The sequence below is a fragment of the Erigeron canadensis genome, chromosome 7 (assembly GCF_010389155.1).
Source record: "Erigeron canadensis isolate Cc75 chromosome 7, C_canadensis_v1, whole genome shotgun sequence".
Classification (NCBI taxonomy): domain Eukaryota; kingdom Viridiplantae; phylum Streptophyta; class Magnoliopsida; order Asterales; family Asteraceae; genus Erigeron; species Erigeron canadensis.
Window position 1 is genome coordinate 33,261,264 of NC_057767.1, and position 24,634 is coordinate 33,285,897.

Below are 24,634 nucleotides of genomic sequence, written 5' to 3' on the forward strand. Positions count from 1 at the left end.
TTGTTTTTTTCACACTTTTTATTTGTCATTCAACCTTATTGTGATATACCCCGTACTACTACTTGCATTTTGATATATCGCATCCGCTTGAATTTTGAATTAATATATTAATATTTTTTCATATCACATCCCGTTCGGGTTTCTACTACGGGTTACGTTTTGGTTTCTTGTATATTTTTAAACAAATATATTAAAGACAAAATTATTTTTAATTAAGCGGTCGAAAATTCACGACATATATACTAAAATAACAAACCATTTTAACAATGGAATTGAAACCCTGCAAAGCGGGGTCCAAAATTTTATAGTATTATTATTTGTAACATATCTTTGTCGAGCAGCATTATCCAAACAATAATAAATATATAAATAAAAATAAATAATTTCAAACCACTCTAAACCAAAAATATCTCTCTCTCTCTCGCGACTCAATATTACACCGATCTGAATCATCACTGTCCTCTCTCTTTGTCACACACATATTATCAGCCTTTATCAGGGTTTTTTATTATAAATCTCTTTCCTTAATCAATCATTAATGTAATTAATTCAGCTATTATGCTAATTAATTGATTAATTCGAATTTTCTTCATGGCGAATATCAATTTTCAATCCACCTTGAGGTACTTCAATTTATTCAATTTTCATGTATCTTCAATTCTATATATATATATATATATATAATAAATATATATTCGTTTTTTCTGTTAATTATATTAGCAAGTTTATAAGGAATTTTTAGTGTGAATTTATCTACTTTATTAGGAATTTGAGGTCAACGCCATATTATATGACATGATTTCTAGCTCAAAAGCTGCACACACATATATGTATATAATATATATAATGTGTATCAGAATGTATTTGTGATAGTAAGCCTAACGGTCGGGGACATGCAACATAGGATGTTGATGCATTAGTAGAACCATAGAGAAGGCGCTAATAATGCATTAATACTGGTTTGTGCGTCATAAGAATCGGTTTTCCCCGTTGAAAAACATGTTTTTTATAATCATATTTTTTGTGTCTCTCGTTGTTGTGTAAGTAAATGTGATGTACTGATGTACATTCCAAATTTTGGGCAAAATCGTGAATCTTAAAAAGCAAAGCAGTAATCTTTTTATTTTGGAAATTGATATCCGCAACGATGATTAACTGGGAAAGAAAGGGATTTTTTTTAATGTAAGAAAAGTGGGAATTTGTATCAACTTTTAGATTTAAGTAGGAATGATGAAAGCAATTAGGGACCTCAAGTCAACGTTGTGTTTTGTTCTTTGTTTCAAAGCTATATCAGAAGGGGACTGTGCTGGTTTATTGTATTACTGTTTATAGAAATACTAGATTTACAATGCGAAAGGCTAAAAGTGAGCCGTTTGTACGAAGTTGACACATATATGATTAATAAATAATAATTGTGTGTTTGCTGCTTTAATACATTTATATGAAGTTTTGGGTTCAGCATGCATAAAAGCTATGTACAGCATGCAACTTGTAGAATGGTAACCTCTTCTTAATGGTCGGAGACTTAATTTTTCGGTTTTGTTTCATCTTTCTGCAGTTATTAGAGTTATGATGACAGTTGAGTTGCTACGTGTTTCGCTAAATAGTAAGCGGATAATATGAGAATTTTGGAGCATAGAAAGAACTCGTTCATTCATGGAGAATCTAGGGATGATGATTGGTCCAAAAGGATTAATAAAAAGGCATGAATTTGTAAGGATCCTTATTCAGTGTTTATACTCATTAGGCTATGATAAATCTGCAGCTTGTTTGGAATTAGAGTCCGGGATTTCATGTAAATCTTCTGAATTCAAGTTGTTTGAATCAATGGTCCTTGATTCTGATTGGGAGGCTTGTATTAATAACCTTTATGGGATTAAGGAAATGACCGATGAACAAAGAGATGCTGCTTTGTTTCGTGTTGCGCAACAGTACTTATTGGAGTGTTTGGGCCGAGGGGATGACTCATTAGCTTTGTCCCTTTTGCATAAACAAATATCAAAATTGAAAGTGGGCAGAGATAAAGTGCACAAACTTGCTTTTAGTTTGTTTTCACTTGGAGAGTTGGGTTTAAATAAAGTTCATGACGGTGGTGATGTTTTTCATGAATTAAGAAGTAACTTAATCAATGAATTGGAGAAATTGCTTCCACCACCAATCACCATGCCTGATAGAAGATTGGAATATCTTGTTGAAAAGGTCGTTGGTTCCCAAATTGATTCATGCATCTACCACAATTCTCTCGATCCATTATCACTATATAAGGACCATCGATGTGGCAGGGATCAGATCCCTACAGAAACTGTTCAGGTGTGGATTCAATTACCAAGCCATGTATGTCCACATGGCCTGCTTCAGAATTTTTATATATTTTCGTAAAAGGTCCCCACATGATAGATTATGTATAACCGTCAACACCCCGTAGGAACTACGAGATTACCCCAAGGAGCCTTCGGCATCCAGGGGTCACGGGCTGACCCCTCTAGTACATGCAATGATGCAAATCAGTTAAATTTAACATCATTTGTAAATTTTTGAACTTGTGAGCGCTTGTTTAGGGTAATTATTTATTTGAGCAATGGACGGGGTAATATCTTTGAACTTATTGCAGATTTTGTTGGACCACAAGAATGAAGTTTGGTTTGTACAATTCTCTAACAATGGGAATTATCTAGCATCTTCATCAAGTGATTGTACAGCCATTATATGGAAGGTAAATATTATGTCCTTGTCAAAAATGACATTCTGGAGATGCTACTTAGGCTTAGCTTAAAGTTTGTTTAAATTATAGGGTTTGTTGCCTAGAATACCAATGTAGTTTTCCATTTGTGCCTTCCAGGCGGTTGAACTTTTCTCAGTCCAATTATGTCACTAAAGGTGGTCTTGTGTAATCTATTAAAATCAATTATATTCATTATACATTTTTATCATGAAGTTATAAAAAAAATACTCAATCTAAAACCATATATATATATTTTTTAATAATATAAGTCTTATAATGACTCAAGAAGGGGCAAATAGCCATCTTTTACTGACCTAATCAGATGAAAAGCAGCTCGGGCCTCGGTGGTCTGAAAGGGACAAATGGAAAAGTACGTGGGTTCCTTGGCAATAAACCCTTTAAGTATAGGTTAATTATAAATGGAAGGAAAATTGAATGAGTTTTTTATATGCTCATTATGAATTGCTTTCCGGAATGAGCAGATTATATTCCTTATGTACACTTTTCTTCATATTTATCTAGTCACAGTATATACATTAGATTGAATCTTGTATTGTTCTTACGTGATACATACGTAAAATATGAAGAATGGCAGATATCAAATACTTCGTACTATCCGGTTTACCGAAACAAATTTGCTTATATGTTATGTTTGTTGTTAAGGTTTAAGAGAGTCTGTAATGTTTACTTATTATCTATTCCTGGTATTCGTTATAACTGGTTTCATTATATTGAATTGGGAAGGTGTCCAGTGGTGACTGGTTAACAAACCATGGGTTTTGTGGATCAAATTAGGAATGAAGAAGTGTACTAGTAAAAATGTAATACTAATTACTAAATGTCTTCAGACCCCGTAAAGATGTTAAAAATAAAAGCTTGATGCTTTGTTGTAATCTGCCACTAATGTTTATTGTTACATCGAAACAGGCTACTGTTATAATGGCAAAACACTAACACCTATGCTTTCCATAATAGGTAATAATTACACACTTATGATTTGCTACATAATGCATCAAAATCACAAGGAGTCACTCGAAGAGCCTCACTTGGTATAACAATGATGTTGTTAGCAAATTAGGTTTAGGTCAAAATAGGGTCAAGAGAGTCCATATACTTCCTGTTTTACTCACAAGTAAAACACTAAGATTATTGTATAACTCATGATGGCAACGAAATGAAACTTTTAACTTTTATTGGAAAACGATAAGTTTTGAATACTTGTATGGATATCATCATAATGAATATGTATTGATCGGTAGGAGTGCCAAAAGCAGGTATAATTGCACTTGCTACTTCATATCGTCTTTAATGAATTCTTGATCACAAAAATAGCTTGGAAGCATATTATATCATTTCGGTTGCACATAACACTGTAAGCAAATTATCTAATACTGGTATAAGATATGAATGCATAAGATTTTGTTATATAAATGTCTTTATGTCATGCACTAGCATTAGGAGACTGAATGTAATCCATAACATTCACTTGTCTGTTCAATTCTTCAGGGAAGTTAAACTTCTTAACTATGCACAACAGGGGAGTTGGGCACTTAATCTCATAGTGGCTTGAGTGCCTCCAACTGCCATTCCAGGTGAGACATATGTGTTCTGTTTGACATGTCAGACACTGTAGAATGGTTAATTTTACTGAAGTTTTTGATCCTTCTACAACCAACAACCCAATGTATGTTTTAATCCTACAAAGCCTTTAGGACTTTTCAATTATGACGTAGATCATATGCTCTTATCAACTGGAATTTTATCATTTTGTTGAATCTTGACCTTGTTTCTCTTTTACTGAATTGATCATCTTGGAGGCAGGTCAGCCTTTGTTATGCATGGAAATCTATATATGTCATGCTCATTTCACACATTTGTCGACTCAACTTGTTTTGCTTTCTCGATTTCATGTGGCAATTTGTGTTTTCTGAATCCATATTCTTGAAAGTGTTGGTGCAGGTGCTTGAAGATTCCAAGTTGGCTCTGAAACATACATTAAGAAGCCACCAAAATCCTGTTTCTTTTGTAGCATGGAGCCCAGATGACACAATGCTCTTGACATGTGGCAACGCGGAAGTTCTTAGGCTTTGGGATGTGGAAACAGGTACATGTAAGCACACATTTGGTGATAGTGGCTTCCTTGTTAGTTCGTGTGCTTGGTTCCCGGACTCAAACCGACTCGTGTGTGGCAGTTCTGACCCCAAAAAGGGCATTTGCATGTGGGATTGTGAAGGGAACGAGATAAAGGCATGGAGAGGGATGAGGATGCCTAAAGTGACAGATATTGCTGTTACCCCAAATGGAGAAAATTTAATCAGTATTTTCTCAGATAGGGATATCCAGATATTAAATTTGGACACAAATGTTGAACGGGTTATCTCTGAAGAGCATCCTATCACATCCCTTACTGTTTCTGGAGATAGTAAGTATTTGATTGTCAACCTAAACAGCCAAGAGATCCATATGTGGGATGTTGAAGGGTCTTGGGAAAAACCCTTGAGGTATAAGGGCCATAGGCAACACAAGTATGTCATACGTTCTTGCTTTGGTGGGGTCAATGGCACGTTTATTGCTAGTGGCAGCGAGAATTCACAGGTATACTACATTCATACTTATGTCTAAATGAACTTCTATATCCCTATTTGATACATCTAGTGAAACCAACCACTTGCACACATGATTGTCATTGTGAATTATGACTACAGGTGACGAGATAGGGGTTTTGCAGATTATATAAATGAATCATTTTGGGGTTGATTCGTAATAAGTCAGTTTTTAGTATTGGCAGGGTTGGCCAACAAACACTTATATTGTTCATTTTTTTGAAAAACAAAATATATGAAATATTTTTTCATTAATTATTATTTGAAAACTATTTTTTGACAACAATACTAACAAATCTGTGAATATACGATTTAGTTGGTTGTATGCTTTAAAGCTTAAATTTGGGAGACATCTGTTTGACCCATTTTAACCTCTTTATTTAAGCATATTATTTTACCATATCAAATGAACACTAATCAAAAATGGGCCATTCATATATAATTGCGTCAAAATTTCCACCTTCAAAATATGTTTGTATCTTGCTGTCACCACGAAAATTGGTAAAACTATCTATTAAAACTGCATACGAAACATAATTGATTTTTCTATTTATGAATTATGTTACCGTTTTGCTTGTGCCAAGAGTATGGCAATCTTTGGTTCTTGGTTTTGACTGGATTTTTCATTACCCATGTATTGTGAATTGAATACGTCCAACTGTTGAGAAAAAATGATTCAATTACTCAAGACCAAAATAACCAGATTTAGTGAAGTAGGTAAGGAGTTGCCTGATGGATACCTAACTTTAAACAACTGTATCTAATTCTCTCCTAATACTGTTATGCAATAACCAATCTGAAACACGCATCGAAAAGCTTTCCAGTCATGTGCATTAATCATTCTCTTTTGTGGTAGCAGGTGTATATATGGAATAGACGTAATTCTGATCCAATTGAAGTCCTATCCGGCCATTTGATGACTGTTAATTGTGTGAGCTGGAATCCCAGGAGACACCAAATGCTAGCTTCAGCTAGCGATGATCAAACCATCCGCATATGGGGCCCAAACCAATCAGAGAAGACATGTAACAAAAAATTATAGTTAGTCAAAACGTCTTTTGTTTTCTTAAATGTTTTTTGCTGGTACATAGTATTTTGTGTATCCATCTATTTTGATATCTGGTGCTGGTTTATGTCTTCAGTGTAAAGAAATCGGTTCTACATCAGTATCTAGTTTGCTGCATCTTTCTATTTGTTTTATAGTTAAGAAATAAATGTATGATCCTGTAAGATTGGTAAATATTTTCTTTCAACAATGAAAGAAAACCTTTGAGGTTGTCTTCTTGTATAATAGCACTTTATGTGATAAAGTATATCTAAATTCATATTAGTGTTTCAATCTGATTCTAAAACATGATGGGCAATTGGGCATACAACAGGAAAAGCTATACAATCTTACATTTTTTCAGAACAAGGAACAACGGAATAAGATGTTTTAATCACATTTACAACATTGTCATAAAATCTGATTGTCAAGCAAACTAAGGGAAGATGAGGCTCCAGCAATTGTAGCTACAATGATTAGACCCGACAAGAGATCCGAGTTGTCTTCAGTTTCAGCATTGTTTGTGGTGGCAGTTCTGTAGTTTTTCCAGTAGGAGAAGATAGACTTAGGGTTAAAATGCTTCGAAATACCTGAACTTTCTGTTATTTCATGACATGGAAGATTATATATAAATAACCATAGGAGTCATTTCCACCTTGATAAAAAATTTGTCTGATTTATGGAGAAATTTTGCATAAACAAACACTATAGGTTACAAAGTTAAAACCCTTGATAAGTTGGCCCTAAAGAATCACCAATGATCATCATAAGCTATCATGTTCACAAATCCTATCTTACATAGATCTCGTGAAAATTCTAAATATCATATGATGTACTAGGAACTAAAACTATGACAGTAACATCATGAGTTAATACAATCCGATCACTAAAGTAAGACAGTGGGCATTTGATTCCAACTCTGAATAAACTGTAAAATGTAGTCGATAGACATGCAACAATACAATCTTAACGAACTTGTATCCCATCAGTTGGAAACTAGCCAGAAAGTCAGTTTGAAAATTTAATCAGCATTTCAAATTACTGTGCATAAGCAAAAGGAGGAAGGAAGCGTCTTTAATTGCAGGCCCATGCTTGTACATTAAGTTACTGTACTGTATAACTTGTTAAGCACATCACTAAGACGATTTATTTGGATTATTGCTTGAATATTACAAAAAAAACTAGAAGACAATAAAAAGCCTCTAATTATAGAATTCATCGGTAGATATTGATTCAATAATGCATATGTGACAAAAATACACTGAACCTCTTCGAGTTGAGAACCATGTAGTTCGATTGAAAACCTTACGCCCCAGTGGTCTGATTTGAACATATTGCAATCTTTGTCCCAATTCTAGACCCAGCTGAAGCCCCCTCAAAGTTGATACATATCTCACACACTGAAAGTTAAAAATTTAGAAACTTGTACCTATTCATAAAGTCGGTATCTATATGAACGATACAAACTCAGTGCAACTCTAAGATTAAGTACTTTTTAGATACATTTCTGGAATACAAATAACCGAATCTGATTGAACTTACAGAATAAAAGCTAGCCAAAACTGGAAATAGACTAATAAGAAGTATACCACCAAGGTAAAGCTCTAGTTGACCAAAGAGAATCCAATTGGCATATCAAAATATATAAGATGACTAAAGGTTGCATAATTGCACGTTATTAAAACCTACTTGGAAGATATTTCAGAGAAAAATGTAACCATGTGTACAACTTATCATGGATAAAGACTGGAGCTTGAAGAAACTTCATTAATTATTGTTTCTAGTCAAAGACAGTTTTAAAGAATATAAGCGTCGCTCATATCTACATTCAGTTTCCTATAAATCTCAAGTGCATTCGCACAACTTCCATAACTTACATCTCATTAGCTTCAGACCTTGAAATAAAAAGAATTTTCTTCACAACCTTGTAAAAGATATAGAAGTCTCATCTTCAATCAATTCTCCAGCCTATAACATTCTCGGTAAATTAAATCTAATTACTTCCTCCATCAATTTAATTGTCGCCATCGAGAAAATAAGTGTAGAATTTATCAGAACTTGGTGTAGTTTGACTAACCTACACTCTGCTTCTACTCACAATCAACTAAAGCAGGCGCAGTCCAATCAAACCCTAAGCTACTAGCCGAAACAGCTCTACCCGTCATTCTTGACACAACCATATCCACCTCTTCCTCAGTGGTAAAATTGTCACAGGTGCATGGCATGGCTCCCATAGAGGTTGCACCCATGAAAAACTGCATTCTATTGTAAAGTGACCTTGTGTATGAGCTGAAACAATCAATTTAGCCAGGTTCCAAAGACTCTGGGATGGTGATACATGCAATGCTAACGGATGAAGACACGTGTTCCAAAGGATTAAAGAATGACCATAAAATGAAAAGTGTGGTGACTAGTGAGAAGAAGATTATAAATGTCGTCTACTTAACTAGCAATGCTTTGGCTTTAGCCGGGTAATTTAACGAAATTAGAGATATAATGCTTAGATTCAAATGATGTTGGTTCCCTTTTAGCGATATGGGAAAACAATATGTATGGCAAATTGAAGCTAGCCTTAGTTCCAAATGCAATCTACTATTGCGTTAAAATATGGATTTGAACACATTGTCATGTCTCGAATCCCCTTCACACTCTCTGTTATAATGTCTCATTTTGATTCCTTAATTCCATTAATTTGAAGCCCAAAATAAAAACTGAGAAAGTTGTACTTCGAATCTTATCCGCTTTCTATAGCTCTACATAGTACATATTGAACAGGAACAATATAGTGAAGTAGATTCTAATATCCATCATGAAGTGTGTTATAAAGATATCTAAAGTCACAGCATAATCAAGTTGTATTGTCCTTTCTACTGTTTTAATGAAAGATATCTGATGTGGAAGATGTTGTTTGGCAAGGACATGGTCTCCATATCCCCTAGACAAAATCAGAAACCAATCTCAGCATCATTTAACAAACTTCTTTATAACTGGTAAATAAGTATGACTTTACACAATTCAAAAATCAAAAAAATTCCATATGTACTCAGTAATATACCATTCAACCTGTTAAATCAATTTTCATAACTCAAAAACAGTTTTCATGAGGATTACAGTGTATGAGATTGAAAGAACAAATATGAGGCCATTAGAAGAATAATATTTTAGTAAGATACAGAGAAAGGGAGAGATGATGAGTACTATTGATGATTCTATTGTGTCAAGAAGCTCTTTTTGGAGGAGACATATTCCTAATGACAGAAGTTGTTGTAGCAATGGAAAAGATTTGCACAAACAGTCCTGTCACACAATATAGCTCTGCTGTTAAGGCCAGGGAGACAAAAAAAAAACATAGCATGTTATATATTTCAATGTCAATAATATGGCATGAAGACTTGAACTCACCAATAGAAATACAAGCAATCTTCAATACAGCAACTTTTTCTGTCTTCAATACAACCGGATCATGAAAATTCTAACGAAGATACAATATATGATGCTTGATTAGTGGCAATGGAAAGTTTGATCCTCAAGTATAGACAGCTTTCGGTATCAACCTCTCAAAAAGTGACATTAATAAACTGCCAGAAATGTATTATAAGACACATGAACTTAGAGGTGACAATGCGCAGGCTGGGTAAAAAAGCCAAACCGGCCCATTTATATATGTGAGGGTTGAATTTGGCACCTAAAGATGAAAACATCCAGAGCATATAGAAATAATGTATTTCCATAATTTCATTAACGTAGTGAAAAGAAAGCTGCTTGCCTTGAGTTGGATACCGCTTTGGACAACAGCCAAAATAGATCCGAGTACTCCTATAGACGATGCAGCAATATAAAATTTCAAAAGGCTCGCTCTGCTACGTTTCCGACCTTCAACAATACAACAACAACAATAATAAGTCTACATTGTAACAAAACATAAACTTATATTTCTTAAGTGCATAAAATAGATACTTAAAAGTTGTTACCTAACTCTCCGATTACGACTGAAACAAAAGTCACAAAGCTGAATGCAACAGTTAATGTATCGAAAGGCTCGTTATTTAATAGTGTAGACAGTGTGACAAGTAGTCCTAACAAGATTACAATTGTCTGCAATTATAATAAAAAAAAAATTATAATTTAATTAACCCTAACTTTACAATTATTTGAAATTAATCAATCAATATGAATAAGATGTTTTATTTTAAAAGTTGATATTTTTATACCTGAATGATGAGAATTTTGGAGAGAGTGGATTTGCCCTTGGCAACTTTTGTATAACCTATTAATTAATTTTAATATTTTGATAATCACAAACAAATAGTGAGATATAAATTAAGAGATTAAAATTTTAAGCTTTAAAAATAAAAAGAGTAATAGAAAATAAGAGTATAAGGGGCATACGGTTATCAACGACCATACGGTATGAGAAATCGGAGCCGTCAGTTCCTGATGGACGGCGGTTACCGGAATTTCTTTGCTGCATTTTAGTTTACTTCTGGTCAGGTGAAATAGAAAGCGCCAACTATAACTATGATTTCGTTTGTCATTGGGTTAACGGGTTTTTGAAAATTAAAAAATATAAATAATGAAAAATTATCCTGATAATCCTTTTAAAACATCAAGACATTAAGAATTTGATATATGGTATATATTAATTATTTTTTCTAATTTTGTCATTATTAGGTTTTTAGACCAGAAGGATTAATCATTTCCCATAAATAAAATAAACTTTTTTCTTTTTTTTTTAAATGTTTTTTTGATTTTTCCACGTTTCGTTTATAGTTAAGCCGTTTGGTCCAGTATTTAATTTTCTGATAAATTTTCATCTAGTGAGGTTTTAGTTTTCAACTTGTGAGGTTTGTGCCCTGTTCTGCGGGCTTTAATTATTTTAGGATATAATAATTTTGTTAAGATAGTTGTTTAAGTGTAAAATTACACTTAAATTAAGGATGATTAATCTTGTATTAGAAAATATTGATGAATAGTTTAGACTTACTAATGGTTCCCAACAAGTGTGAAGTACCAAAGTTGCTTCACGCAAAGTGTATTTTTAAGGTGTTTGTGTGTGTTTTTCATTAGGCTTCAAAGATAAGTTTTTGATGGTATTTTATAGGTCTTTTAAGAAGGATCCAAAAGTTATTCTCAAACGGTTTGGCTAAACTCTAAGTAGTTGTTATTCGGTTTGGACGAATGTGTAACAACTTCTGACCCAGTACGGGATTACATGTACGAATACTGAGCATTAGTATGAGCATGCGTCATCCGTTGTACAGGGTCCACCTGACATTATCTATAGCTTTCATGGGTTAATCACAGAATAGCTGTCAGAGCCTTATTAATCATTAGGTTTTGATTATTGAGTCGCGTGCTTAATTAGCTATGGTTATTTCTTTTAATTCGTAGGATTAAGAGATGATATATCATCGAACCTAATTGAACATCTAGACAAGAAAAAAAGGTGAAAAAACCAAAATTTAACTTGAAGAAAACCAAAATAGTTTGTGCGAGAAAATCAATTAAACATGCGTCAAAAAGTTTGCAATATCAAATACATACATTTAGTTTATGTAAGAAAACCAAAAATCAAAAACAAAGAAAAAAAACAAAACGTTGAGTAAATTTTTTAATATATTAGTTGAGAGAACAAAAGGGAAAAAATTGACCAAAAAAATCTGGAAAAAAAAAACTCAAACGGGATCTGATACGGCAAAATTCAAATACTGATGTGGGGTATAAGATGAACGACTAAAAGAGAACACAAAAGCATTAAAACTGTGAAATAACAAAAAAAAAACAAAACAAAAGAAAAAAAACTCAAACAAAATTGTGACAAAATCCGAATAGGGACGTAGACTTTGAGTGACCTAATAGATAAGTGCCATGTGGGGGGAGTCACTGTTCATAACGAGACCCTTTAATGATATTACAATTATTAAAAAATAATATGTTTTGAAAAATAATTTTATGTTATATTAAAACCACATTTTCCTAAGAAACCAATATATATATATATATTATATATATTTACAAACTAAAGTAATATACGTGCAATACAAATATACAATGATGTCATATACTCATATAGTTTCTTCAATATCGTATTGCTATTTAATGCACCATGTATTTTATTATTTGTTGTTTTAGAGAAAAGTTAAATAATATATCTTTTTTGGAACGGAGAAAAGTTAAATAAATGAACATGAAAGGTTGGGAGTAAAAATACGTGTATTTGATGGAGTATATATGATTGAGAAAAATAAGAAAAATGAATGTGAATATGTATAAGTGGTTGGTTATTTTGTAAGCAATAGGGTTTCAAGGCAATAGTTAGTTTATACAATGTGCAATGTGCTTTATATATTTGCATAACTTAATAACATAATAGTAAGTGTTGAAGAATGGTGATTACATCTTATATGTTTTACATCTCTTCTCTTTATATATAAAATTCTCTCTTCAATATCTCACATCAATTGTTACAAAAAAATATAATCGTATGTGTTATTAAGATTTTTTTTTATCATTTAATAAACACTATAATTGTGTACCACGATATTTATGACCATCAACAATTGGCCATGGGTCACCGTTTAAAAGAAAAAAAAAATTATGAATAGACTAATCAACTTATAGTATTTGTCTCTAATAAATGATCACTATAAATTATTTCAATTTAATAAATAATTGGAAGGTACTCATAAATAAATTAATTTTTTTATATATAATTTAGGTAAATGATTAATAAATCTATAAACATGTATTATCCACAAATAGATTATAGATGATAATCACATTTTATTTTTTTAATCTTACTACCTAAGTTGCATTCTTTTAATTTTATATACGTTAACTAGTCCTAATATCCGTATGATATACGGTAGTTATATAAACTATATCATAAAGGAATTCGAATATGCATCATACATGATTATTCATGAGTATGAAATAAATCGTGACTATAAACCGATGATCGAATCTAAGTTATAATAAACAGTAGTGGCAAATATAATATATATTTAGTTAAAGTTTTGGATTTACATTAAATTTTTATAATCACATCAAAATCGAGACGTGTAAACATAGTGGATGACGGCTTGTGATTTCGAATCGTAAACTCAAATTATTGAAGTTTTCATGTTAATAACTTATTATAATAATATAAGTAATAAGAGTTGAAGAATTGAGAAAGAAAAAAAAGGGACAATTTTATTAATGAGAAATCGACCAATCAAATAAAGATTATAATGTGTTTGTATCTATAAGCCAAGAGTTAGAGTTTAATTCTAAGTCTAATAAAAAAAATTGAATGTATATACAATTAAAAAAACTAATTTAATAAAATAAATAAATTAAAAGACACGTGTCGATCAAGGATTACACCACGTGGCGTTTCAAGAACATCTCAATTCTATTTATAAACCAAGAGTTAGAGTTTAATTCTAAATCTAATAAGGAAATTGAATCCATATACAATTAAAAAAGCTAATTTAATAAAATAAATAAATTAAAAAGACACGTGTCGATCAAGGATTACGACACGTGTCGTTTTAAAAACATATCAATCTTGTTTTAGTTTATTGGTAGATATAATATTGTTAATATAATATTATTCAAGATTGTTAATTTGATGTATCTTAAATTTTGAAACAACATGTATCTTTTTTATGTTTGTGATCATTTTATCTTTAATTATTATTTTTATAGTAAATATAAAAAATGCTAATTATTATGTATATAGTAAATTACTTGCATAAAAAGATGACAATATGATAACGCTCAAAACACAGGTAATCTAGTGTTAAGTAAATAAGTAAACACCCAATGTCATTTTTTATGAGTTTTATGTCTCAATACCTCGACGATAATTGAGGAAAATTAAGATGTAAACAGCCTTATCTTTTATTATACTAAAGCACAGTTGCTTTATTAACTTATTGACCAATCACAACTCTTGATTTCTTAATGTTGACTTTTGTTTCAATTTTGACTTTAATTTACACTTTTTTGTTTTATATCACAAATCCACACTTTTTAACCACTAATTTTAATATAATAAATAAATAAATAATAGTAGCTAATATATATATCCGATAGAATAATAGCTAATATTTATCTAATAAAATAACAACTAATCTATATCCAGTTAATAATATTATCTATCATATATATATATATAATTAATTAATTATAAATAAATTAAATTCAATGTAAATATATGAAAATTTTAATAGTAATTGTACTATTTAATTTAATTTTGTTACATTTTAATATATACTAAAAGACAGTTGAACTAATGACTTATTAACCAATCATATTGTTCGATTTTATTAAATTGACTCTCGATGATGTCATTATTTAGGTTTTACATAAATTTATTTAATTATTAAAAAAAACTAAATAATTATTTTTATAATGTTATTAAAATTGATTTCTATTTACAAAGTTCGGTTTCCACACACGAACAATTGTATATTGCATTATCTCGAGTTAAGTCGATAAAGGGCTTTAAGGTGTTAATATGTGACACCTTAAACAAATTTCATCTATAATGAAGTTTTTTAAATGATGAAAGGGGGTATATGCTTTCAATGTTCTTTTATTACATTAGTTTTCTTTTTTATTAGCTTAACATTCTTTACATTTGAATTGAACACTTATTATCTATTTATATCTTCAACTTTGAACTTATAAGCTTTTATGAGTTACATGTGTATTAATATCTAACTAAGTCTCGTGTCTAGTGTTGGATACGGGTCTAAAATCTAGTATCTACTATAATGATGTTGATTGACATGAAAAAATCTAAACAAAAAAATCTTCCAGTGGATGGAATTTTCATCCTAAAAAATGAAAGACTCTAAATTAAAAACCTCCAAACTTAATTTATAAATAACTTAAAACCTACGAACTTGCGTTGATATCTGTACAAGGGAATTTTAGAGATATGACATTGGGCTTTAAAATTGAACCAAAATGAAATTATATTTAGATGGACCAAACTAGCAAATAATAAGATGCAAGCCTAAAATAAATATCAGCTTTTAGGGGTGGCCCATGACCAACCTCACCCCTATTTGCCTCCGCCCTGCCGTCGTATTGTGCAGGTAACGTGTTAATTAATTGTATATAGATGTAGATAAGATACACATCGACATGACTTATGTCATAGTGACAACATATTAAATGGGTTATAAAACTATTAACTAATCCAAAAACAAATCTTTTACTATATATATATTTTGTGACCTGTATATATTAAATATAAAAAAGTACAAACAATAATTAGAATTTTCCCAAAAATATATACTCGTATATAACAACAAAATGGACTCCATAGTTGAATGTGTCACATAGTTAACACATCATTCAGACACTTGCCCGGATTAACATATATCTTGGTCACCTCATCACACCACACCACTAGGGTTTTCTCTAAATTTCCACAATTTCTAAAACTTCACAACAAAACAGAGAAACCCAAGTGAGATCTATCAATTTTAGATTGTGGGCTGATTTTATTTCTATGTATTTATTATTATAATTTATATAATACATAATATACACAAAATAAATAAATGGATATCATGAAAACAAGTTCATATCTTGATGATGATAATTCATCTTTATATTCACCAGCTGCAGCCCATCAAAAGTAAGATTCAATTATTATATGTATATATGTATATTTGTTTCAAGATTTTGTTTCTTGATGTTGAATTTTGATGATGCGATTGATTACATGGTTGCGTGATGTGGAAAGTTGAAATCTTGATACAATTTAGTGGCTTGATTTGATTTTATCTTTCAAAATTAGGACAATCATGTAGTTGAATTTTTTTTTTTCTTTTTCAAAATTTGAAATTGAGCTAGATCTTTAGTTGCTTCAATTCATTGTTGAAAACAAAAAAAAGAAAAAGAAAAAAAAGATAAGGAAATGTTATTTTTTTGGTGTGAAGTTTAGGAATTTTGATTGATTGATACTGATTTCGTATGTAAATGATTACTCGACGGCAGGATGTAGAATGTTGATATATAATTTAGTGGCCTAATTTGCTTTCATCTTTTGTGATGAGGATAGTTAGGTAATTATATCTATTTGAAGTATTTATTTGCATTGGTAATATTTTAATTTGAGTTAGATCTGTATATAATATGAATTCTGATCACTGATGACCGATTAGTATATTATATTGTGGGAAATCAATAGTTACTAGATGTGAAACTTATAAGTTTTGATCGATTGAAGTTGAATTTCAATTCTTGAGTTGCTTAGTAGATGATGGCATGATGTGGAATTATGAAAAGTTGATATATTGGTAAAATTTATTGGCCTGATTTCCGATTATATCCAGTCGAAGTATGTATATCCATTTTTAATAATCAAAGTTGAGTTAGACCTTTATGTGTTTAACAGATTTTGTTGCTAGGAGTTTTGAGACAGACTAGACTATCATCGTATTATGAACTTAAAATGTATTATTGATGTGATATTAAAGAAACTTTATCGGTTGATACTTAGTTTTGATAAATTGATTCTGTATGTGGTATGGAAAGTTGATATCTTGATACAGTTTAGTGGCTTGATTTGCTTTTTTCAATTTGGATAGATGGTTATTTTTCACTAGTTGGAGTATGTAATTTGATTTTTGGTCTTAAACTTGATCTAGATCTGTATGTTATTTGAACTTATGTCTTGGATCAATGGTGGTATTTGTGGTTAGTAGTCTTTCATGTTAGAAATTTTGATGTCCACTGATGTATGAAACTAATTTATTCGAGTCAAGGGATTTTACCCTGGTTAGCTTGGTTATAATCTAATAAAGCATACTTTTTTTTCTTTCTTGCAAGCGTTTGCTTGTTATATATTGTTGTAAAAATTGTTGGTTACTAGCCATCTAACGCACAAATTTTCTCAGTAGTAGGAATGTTTTCCAAATGTTGAGCAAGAGAGAGATAGCTCCAAAGATAAGAAAGTATATGCCAAGAAAGAAGGGAGGTGGAACTTCTGATATGAATCACCGCTCAGTTGTTAAGCCTAAAAGTCAATGTGCAAGGGATTCAAGATGTGAACTTTTTTCATGGTACTTGTCTAGATCTTAGTTTTGCTTGTGTTATATGATTTTAACTAGAAGGATTAAAATTGAAACTGTATCATTTTTGTTTACATTACCTGTTTTTTAGGGTGGAGACTGAGTCATTGCAGTGTTTATCTGCCAAGTATTGTTCGTTAATGCCTTCACCGAGGTCAACTATTGCAGCAGCATTTAGTTCAGATGGGAAAATTCTTGCTTCAACTCAGTATGTTGTTGGTTGTTTTTTTTTAATTATAAATGTAATTGCTGCTAGCAGCCTTTTTTTTATAATTATATCAATTGAAGCCATTCAATTTTTGGTTGACAGTGGTGATCATACTGTGAAAATAATTGACTGCCAAACTGGGAAATGTCGAAAGGTATTGAGTGGACATCGAAGAACGCCGTGGGTGGTAAGATTCGAATATACATTATGTTTTTTACATCTTTTTCCTTCTAGTTTTTCATAGCTGACATCAGTATTACATAGTCATTGTAGACTTCCTAGGCACTTAGCTTTATCCAAACTATAGTTGGTAAAAGTAATATACTTTTTTAACCCGATAAGTCTTAGTCGTAAAGGTGGAGATTGCAATCCATCTGCTATTCTGCTTATGAATCAGACCATATGTGTTGGGTTTTATGACTTTATCTGTAATGAGACACAGAAATAAAATGTAGTTAAAGAACAGGTCAAATGGGTTGAAAGTCGCCGAAAGTGTGCTTGTAACATATACAACCTCCTAACTTATTTATCTACAAATTTGTAGTATCGTTATAACTGTTTTTATAATCATAATTTGACTTGAGAATTTTTAATAAAACTACAAGATGGACAAAAAAGTGTTTGTGGCTCAACGCAACCCGACCTGTACTAAAAAGTGAGCATTTTAATTAAAATTCATATTGGCCTGTTACCGACTTGAGCATCTCGCTGCCTCTACATAACTCTAGTACTTTACTCCCAACTCATTTCTTAGATAACTTTGGATGGTAGTGTCTACACAAAAAAACTAATAGTCACCTAAAATTTATTGAACATACTTTTTTTTTTCAAGGTATTTTTGGTGTTTTATATTCTTAGGCTTATATTACAGGAGTATGCTGTTGTGATTTAGTAGTCATATACTCATGTGATTTATGAGATAATCTATATCGTTGTTTCAACGTGTTGTTTGCATGAACTAATACGTATCTTGGGTGTCTCATGATTTAAACCTCATAAATATGTTGTCGAATTTACAGGTTAGATTTCATCCGCTGCGTCCAGAAATACTTGCAAGCGGAAGCTTGGACCATGAAGTTCGTTTATGGAATGCAAATACATCAGAATGCATAGGATCCCGTGATTTTTGTAATTATGCTACATTGTCTTTTCCCTTATTATATAAAGTACACTAGGGAGTATCGGGACCCTTCCTAATGGACTGAGCAAATAGAAAAATTTAGACGTGTATACCATGTAGGTTGCATATTAGGGGGTCTAGCGGGTACTGACAATTCTGATCATAATATTTTACCGTGTAGTAGACCAATTAGTGTGCCAAACATGATTACAAAAGCCATATTATCTGGATTCTTATCTTGTTATTGGAATAAATAGATGTAGGTTATATATGGATAAAAGATAAAAACACTTTGAGTGGCTTTTAACCTGTCTGACCTGTAAAATATCAAGCATAACCCCCATCAACCCATCTCTCACCTCTAGGATTACCCTTGTAGAATATATAACCACCTACTTATATGCAATCACAGTTGTCGGTTGCTTTTTGTTTTCTCTGTGTGGTATCTTGTGATTATCTTCTTACGTCTGTATATCTGTGTTTATGACAGATCGGCCTATTGCTTCCATTGCATTTCATGCCGAAGGAGAATTGCTTGCAGTTGCTGCAGGCCATAAGGTGTTAATACTAACTTAACTCTTGTCATGTATCTACAATGTTTTTTTTTTCTTACTTTGTTTAGATATTTCTGATTTTGTAAAGTAAGATCATAAGATTGATGTTCGCATTAAATTTCAGCTTTATTTATGGCAATACAATAGCAGAGAGACATCTCCACCTGCTATTGTATTGAGGACAAGACGTTCTCTCCGTGCTGTGCATTTCCATCCACATTCTGCTCCACTTCTTTTAACGGCTGAGGTAAAAAATTTTCATGGTCTGGAGAGGTTCCAATTTTGACCCATCAACTTATGAATAGGTTGATTCAGCCTATGGTATATCTCTAACATGACGTGCGGTTAAATAAAAGTACCAGCTTCTAAGGAAAGTTGGCTTAATATCTCAAGGGTCTTAATGCATAAAATCTCATAAATCGTTTTATTTAAAACGTTAGATTACTATTCAAATCGTTGAACCTTTGTGATCATATAGGTTGACACACTTGGTACTTATCAAGAGGTGCTTAGGGATAACCAAACCTGCTTCACACCTAATTACTTTTTTTTTTTTTTTTGACATGGACCTGCTTTTGGTTGTAACCCAACCTGTCTAACCATTCTTTTCCCACATCTAGTTGGAGGTTTCAGAAAATTTTGCCATGTTTTGAGTGTGATTTTTTTTACAGGTCAATGATCTTGACTCTTCAGATTCTACTATGGCCCCTGCAACATCTATGGGTTATCTACATTACCTTCCTCCTGCTGTATATATGGGCAATATGCATCGCATTGATCGGCTAAGTTTAGCAGCGGAATTACCATTGATGCCCTTGCCTCTCTTCTCGTCTTCTCCAACCGAAAGACGTGATTCAAGGCCTGTTGGCTTGAATGCTAGACCATTAGAATCTTCTGATCGACAATATGAGCCGCTGATGGCTATCTCTATACCTACTTCTAATGCCCATATTGCTGTAAATGATAATTTATCTAATCAAGGTGGATATCACCAAAATACTGCTTCAGACATGGAGATTTCTCGTGTTGAAGATGTTCCTGTATCAAGGACGGGCCTGTTAGGTCGAGATTCTGATGAGATTAGGCAAGACCTATTAATAGACCGTGTACAATGGGAATTACCTTTTATGCGAGGATGGTTAATGGGTCACAACCAAGCTGGCACATCGTCGACTTTTCCTCTTAGGGGTAATCCACATAGATATGCAGTTGGTAATGAGCCGGCAAACACTAACAGGGAATTACCCGAGGCATCTTTGGTTATGCCGTATAACATCAGTTGGATGCCAACAGATGAGCCAAATGACGGGGGTAACTCTATACCTATGATTAATCAAATACGGTCTCAAATATCTGCATCAATTATGGATACTGCAGCTGCTGAGTTGCCTTGCACCGTAAAGCTGAGAATATGGACTCATGATGCTAAAAATCCATGTGCCTTGCTCAAGTCTGAACGATGCCGTCTAACTATACCACATGCGGTCCTTTGCAGGTAAGATTTTGGTTGAGGTGGCATTTTCACTTTGTTATCATGAATGTTTCTTTATGGGTGGCTTATCTCAAACAGGTGAATGACTATCTCTTTAACTGAATGGGTAATAAGTTATATAAATGAAGTCTATTTTTTAATGCATGCAACTTCACTATTTTATTCAATTGTTCACATAAGTATTTTGATACTAATGTTTTGTGTCCATAATTAATGTTTTTATTATATATAAACATGGCGAAAGAGTTTTTATGGGTCAGCCTGACCTGATCTGCCTCAACTCCCACAATCTAGAGATTGTGCCACCTTTAGGGTAGTTCGCAAGTAAGGTCAATAACAGAAGTCACACTGATTGCTAATGGTACAGTTGTCTCTGCTGTTTTTGCCTTTCTAATCTTGATTGGTGTATTGAATGGTATATATGTCTATATAGGGGTTTTATGTGTGGGTTACTTATTCGGATATTTTGTTGCAGTGAAATGGGTGCCCATTTTTCACCTTGTGGCAGATATTTAGCAACATGTGTTGCATGTGTGCTTCCTCAGTTTGAAGCTGATTCCGGGATATCGACCCATCTCCATCAAGAAACAACTGGGCCTGGAACATCTCCTACACGCCATCCTATCTCTGCTCGTCAAGTCATCTATGAACTCAGAATATATTCACTTGAGGAGCCAACGTAGGATGCCATTCATTTAGCATTTTTTATTTGTGCTAACTTTTCGTGTATGGAAATTTGTAATCTCATTGTTTAATACTTATGCAGCTTTGGTGCGGTACTTATCTCGAGGCCGATTAGAGCCGCTCACTGTTTAACGTCAATCCAGGTATGCTCTATGCTCTTCCTTCGTCGCGTCTAAAAGCTCGCTTAAAGGAAAACAATGAATTTATGTCCTTGAACTACAATAATCTTTATATAAATCTCTGAAACCATTTATTTGCTTGTTTATACCTCAAAACTTATGACCAGATCTTTATCTGGGTTTTCGCTAGTTATTGACAAATTATTTCGTAGTTTGAATTAGTGCAAACTAAGAGTCTTATTAGTTCAGAATTTGATGATTAAACTTTGACAGATAATCTTTGTGGTAGTACCTTCAGTTACAGATTTTCTTTGATATTTTGTGTAGTTTTAATCTTGTGAGGCACATTTTTGTTGTTATTGTTGTGGTACTAATCTCCATCTTTTTCTCTGCAGTTTTCACCTTGTTCTGAGCACGTGTTGCTGGCATATGGGCGACGTCATAGCTCTCTTCTTAAAAGCATTGATATCAATGGGGATGCTTCATTATCCGTTTACACTGTTTTGGAGGTAAATTCTCATTTTATAACCTGGTTCCCAATATTCTAGATCTACACTCTGTTTTTTACAAGCAAATTTTAGATTTGTTGTGTATAACCAAAACATAGATGGGAGCTAATATGACTAAATTTCTAGGTTGTTATCAATTTTAATGTCTGTAAATTGAGTTGATGTTGACTTTGAATAAAAATTTCAGGTATACAGAGTATTGGATATGGAACTTGTGAGTGTGCTTCCTAGTGCAGAGGACGAGGTGAATGTAGCTTGCTTCCATCCTTTTGCTGGAGGAGGCATTGTCTACGGGACAAAGGTCTCTATTCCATTATGCAAAGCTTCTCTACCACATTAATTTTCCAATATTTTGTATTCGATTAAACAACATTGCGTTACATGCATAATTGTTTGTCTTTGCAGGAAGGCAAGCTTAGAATCCTTCAATTTAATGGCGCTAATGGAATAAAATCTACCATCCCTGATCTTTTTCGTGATGCACAAATGGTTGATGTAGAATAATGATACAGGTTAATTTAAACATATCTCTTAAATTATGTTCCTTGTTTAATACTATTGGTTGATGGCTTGACGTCTATGTGTTTGTATTGCAGGCTCAGGTGTAATCTTTATATGTTACAACACAGTGATAATATTTCACTTATAGGTATGTTTCCAAGTTAAAATAGTTATTCATCCTTTTCTTACTACAGAAACCAGTATCTGTATTGTCGGTTTTGCAACATTTTATGGAACTCAGGCAACCATTTTCATTAAAAAACATGTGCATCTATTAGGCTTTTGCTCTGTGCTACCACTAACCAAAGTCGTAGTGGAGGTAGCAATATGATCCCTTTTTATGTGTAAATGGGTTTGATTTGGGGTGTGTGTTATCTCCAAATGGGTTAAACAAGTCACATAATTTTTTTTAGCTAAAAGAGGAACATGGCAAATGGGTAAAGGCTGAAAGTCATTCACAAAGTCTTCTTTTAATGAATATAATGTTAAATTTTGTATTTATGTAAAGATTTAGATTGTTTTAGTAATATTGCTGGAAGCTTAGTTAAAACGTGGATAAAAACGAGGCGATCTGATTTGATCTGTTAAAAATGAAGTGTACATCAGTTTTTGAATGTAAATGAAGTGTTATCTAAGTCACCCCCATTTTGCCACCTCTAGAGTATTGTATATGTTTTCACCTTTATTTGCCCATCTACGCATCAAATTATGATTAGTCACATACCTGCATTTTCATAGAACCTTTTGACCAATAGTCATAGACATACCACAATCAACTCTTGAACCATCGTACCTCGGCTTTCGCCGATGTAATTGTAACAGGATATTGAACCATACATTTTGCCCACAGGAACTTGAACCAGCTCTCCTAACTGATGCTGCTAGCTGGATTTCGTTCCATTTTTTCTGCTTTGGTTTTTTTCTTTTTTATTCACACTTTTAACCATTTTCATATATGTTTGACCATGTACATTATGTTTGTTAACAAGTATTACACCCGTAAAGTTGCCACTGCCCGTGGCTACATTCCGCTGTATGTAGGTTTATAAGAATCTCACCACGTACTGTAATTATCAACACAAACTTGTTTCACATAGTCGTTATAATTTGCACCTGCTGTAGAGACAAGGTGTGTTGGTGAATGTTGTCAGTTTCGTTGGTCTTTTCGTTTGTTTTACCTGATAGTTCATACTTGTATACAAGATCTGACATTTGTGCATAAAGTACAAAGTACAAAGCGAGTGGATCCTGTTGATCTGCCTAACTGTATATTCTTGTTCCTTAAGCTGGTGGTAATCTTTCTTTTTGAAGACTTTATGTAACAAAAGATGTACTTTAGAGTAATCAGTAATATTTTTTTTATAAAATATTCGCATTAAGTAAGCAGTCCTAACAGTTTACTATAATTCTATAAAGCGTAAAAAAATGGATATTAATTATTTCGGTTAATACAAAAAAGTTAATTCTGCTGAATTATTATTTTAATATATTAGCACGGTACTCGTATAATGTTGTCGATAGTGTGGGGATGATTGTTGGCAGTGGAGGCGGTGTCAAGTGGTTTAGATAATTGATGTATAAGGTTAATGGAGATATTTAAAAAGATAAATGATTGATAGTATAATATGATTATTAAAGGTACTTTAAATATAATCTCTTTGTAACTTTTATAAGATATGGATTATTTTTTTTATAAGACTAGCACAGTATCAGCGTGATGCGGCGGTAGTCGTGGCGGCGAACGACGTTGAGTTGTGTATATAATTGATGTAACAGGTTAAAGGACATATTTTAAAACATAAATGATTGATAGTGTAATTTAATCATTAATGTTAAGAAGGTAGTGTATGTGAAAATATTTTAAGGGGTGCAAAGTGAAAATATTACATATTTTCAACATTACTAAAAATAAAAAGGTTATTCTTTTTATAATATAATATAGATATGAGTTATATTTTTATAAGATAGTATAGAAATATATATGAGAAAACCTATTACT

The 24,634-nt window shown here is 32.4% G+C and overlaps 3 protein-coding genes across 5 annotated transcripts; 2 read left to right on the forward strand and 1 right to left on the reverse strand.

The window, feature by feature from the left end:
* The first annotated feature begins 489 nt into the window (after positions 1-489).
* Positions 490-6,607, forward strand: LOC122607138 (WD repeat-containing protein WDS homolog). 2 transcript variants are annotated; one of them, XM_043780059.1, is made up of 5 exons: positions 490-623; positions 1,559-2,334; positions 2,612-2,713; positions 4,682-5,317; positions 6,185-6,607. In XM_043780059.1, the coding sequence occupies exons 2-5, from the start codon at positions 1,657-1,659 to the stop codon at positions 6,365-6,367; spliced, it is 1,599 nt and encodes a 532-aa protein (XP_043635994.1). In that variant the 5' UTR covers positions 490-623; positions 1,559-1,656; the 3' UTR covers positions 6,368-6,607. The 2 variants fall into 2 exon arrangements, with proteins under 2 accessions (XP_043635994.1, XP_043635995.1); XM_043780060.1 differs by having other exon boundaries at positions 493-623; positions 1,559-2,310.
* A 1,499-nt stretch (positions 6,608-8,106) lies between these two features.
* LOC122608407 lies at positions 8,107-10,950 on the reverse strand. Of its 2 annotated transcripts, XM_043781509.1 has the most exons (7): positions 10,760-10,950; positions 10,582-10,637; positions 10,342-10,465; positions 10,137-10,243; positions 9,773-9,842; positions 9,569-9,667; positions 8,107-9,305 (listed from the first exon to the last, which is right to left on the reverse strand). In XM_043781509.1, exons 1-6 carry the CDS (start codon positions 10,839-10,841, stop codon positions 9,588-9,590), a joined length of 519 nt encoding a protein of 172 aa, XP_043637444.1. In that variant the 5' UTR covers positions 10,842-10,950; the 3' UTR covers positions 8,107-9,305; positions 9,569-9,587. The 2 variants fall into 2 exon arrangements, 1 of the variants encoding a protein (XP_043637444.1); XR_006325219.1 differs by lacking the exon at positions 8,107-9,305 and having other exon boundaries at positions 9,640-9,667; positions 9,773-9,948; positions 10,760-10,947.
* Positions 10,951-15,707: 4,757 nt separating this feature from the next.
* Positions 15,708-23,777, forward strand: LOC122606917. Its single transcript, XM_043779807.1, has 15 exons — positions 15,708-16,010; positions 17,275-17,439; positions 17,540-17,656; positions 17,759-17,843; positions 18,676-18,784; positions 19,267-19,334; positions 19,455-19,577; positions 20,002-20,825; positions 21,298-21,501; positions 21,589-21,649; positions 22,021-22,134; positions 22,322-22,435; positions 22,540-22,646; positions 22,731-22,783; positions 23,486-23,777. The coding sequence occupies exons 1-13, from the start codon at positions 15,934-15,936 to the stop codon at positions 22,636-22,638; spliced, it is 2,160 nt and encodes a 719-aa protein (XP_043635742.1). The 5' UTR covers positions 15,708-15,933; the 3' UTR covers positions 22,639-22,646; positions 22,731-22,783; positions 23,486-23,777.
* Positions 23,778-24,634: the final 857 nt, after the last annotated feature.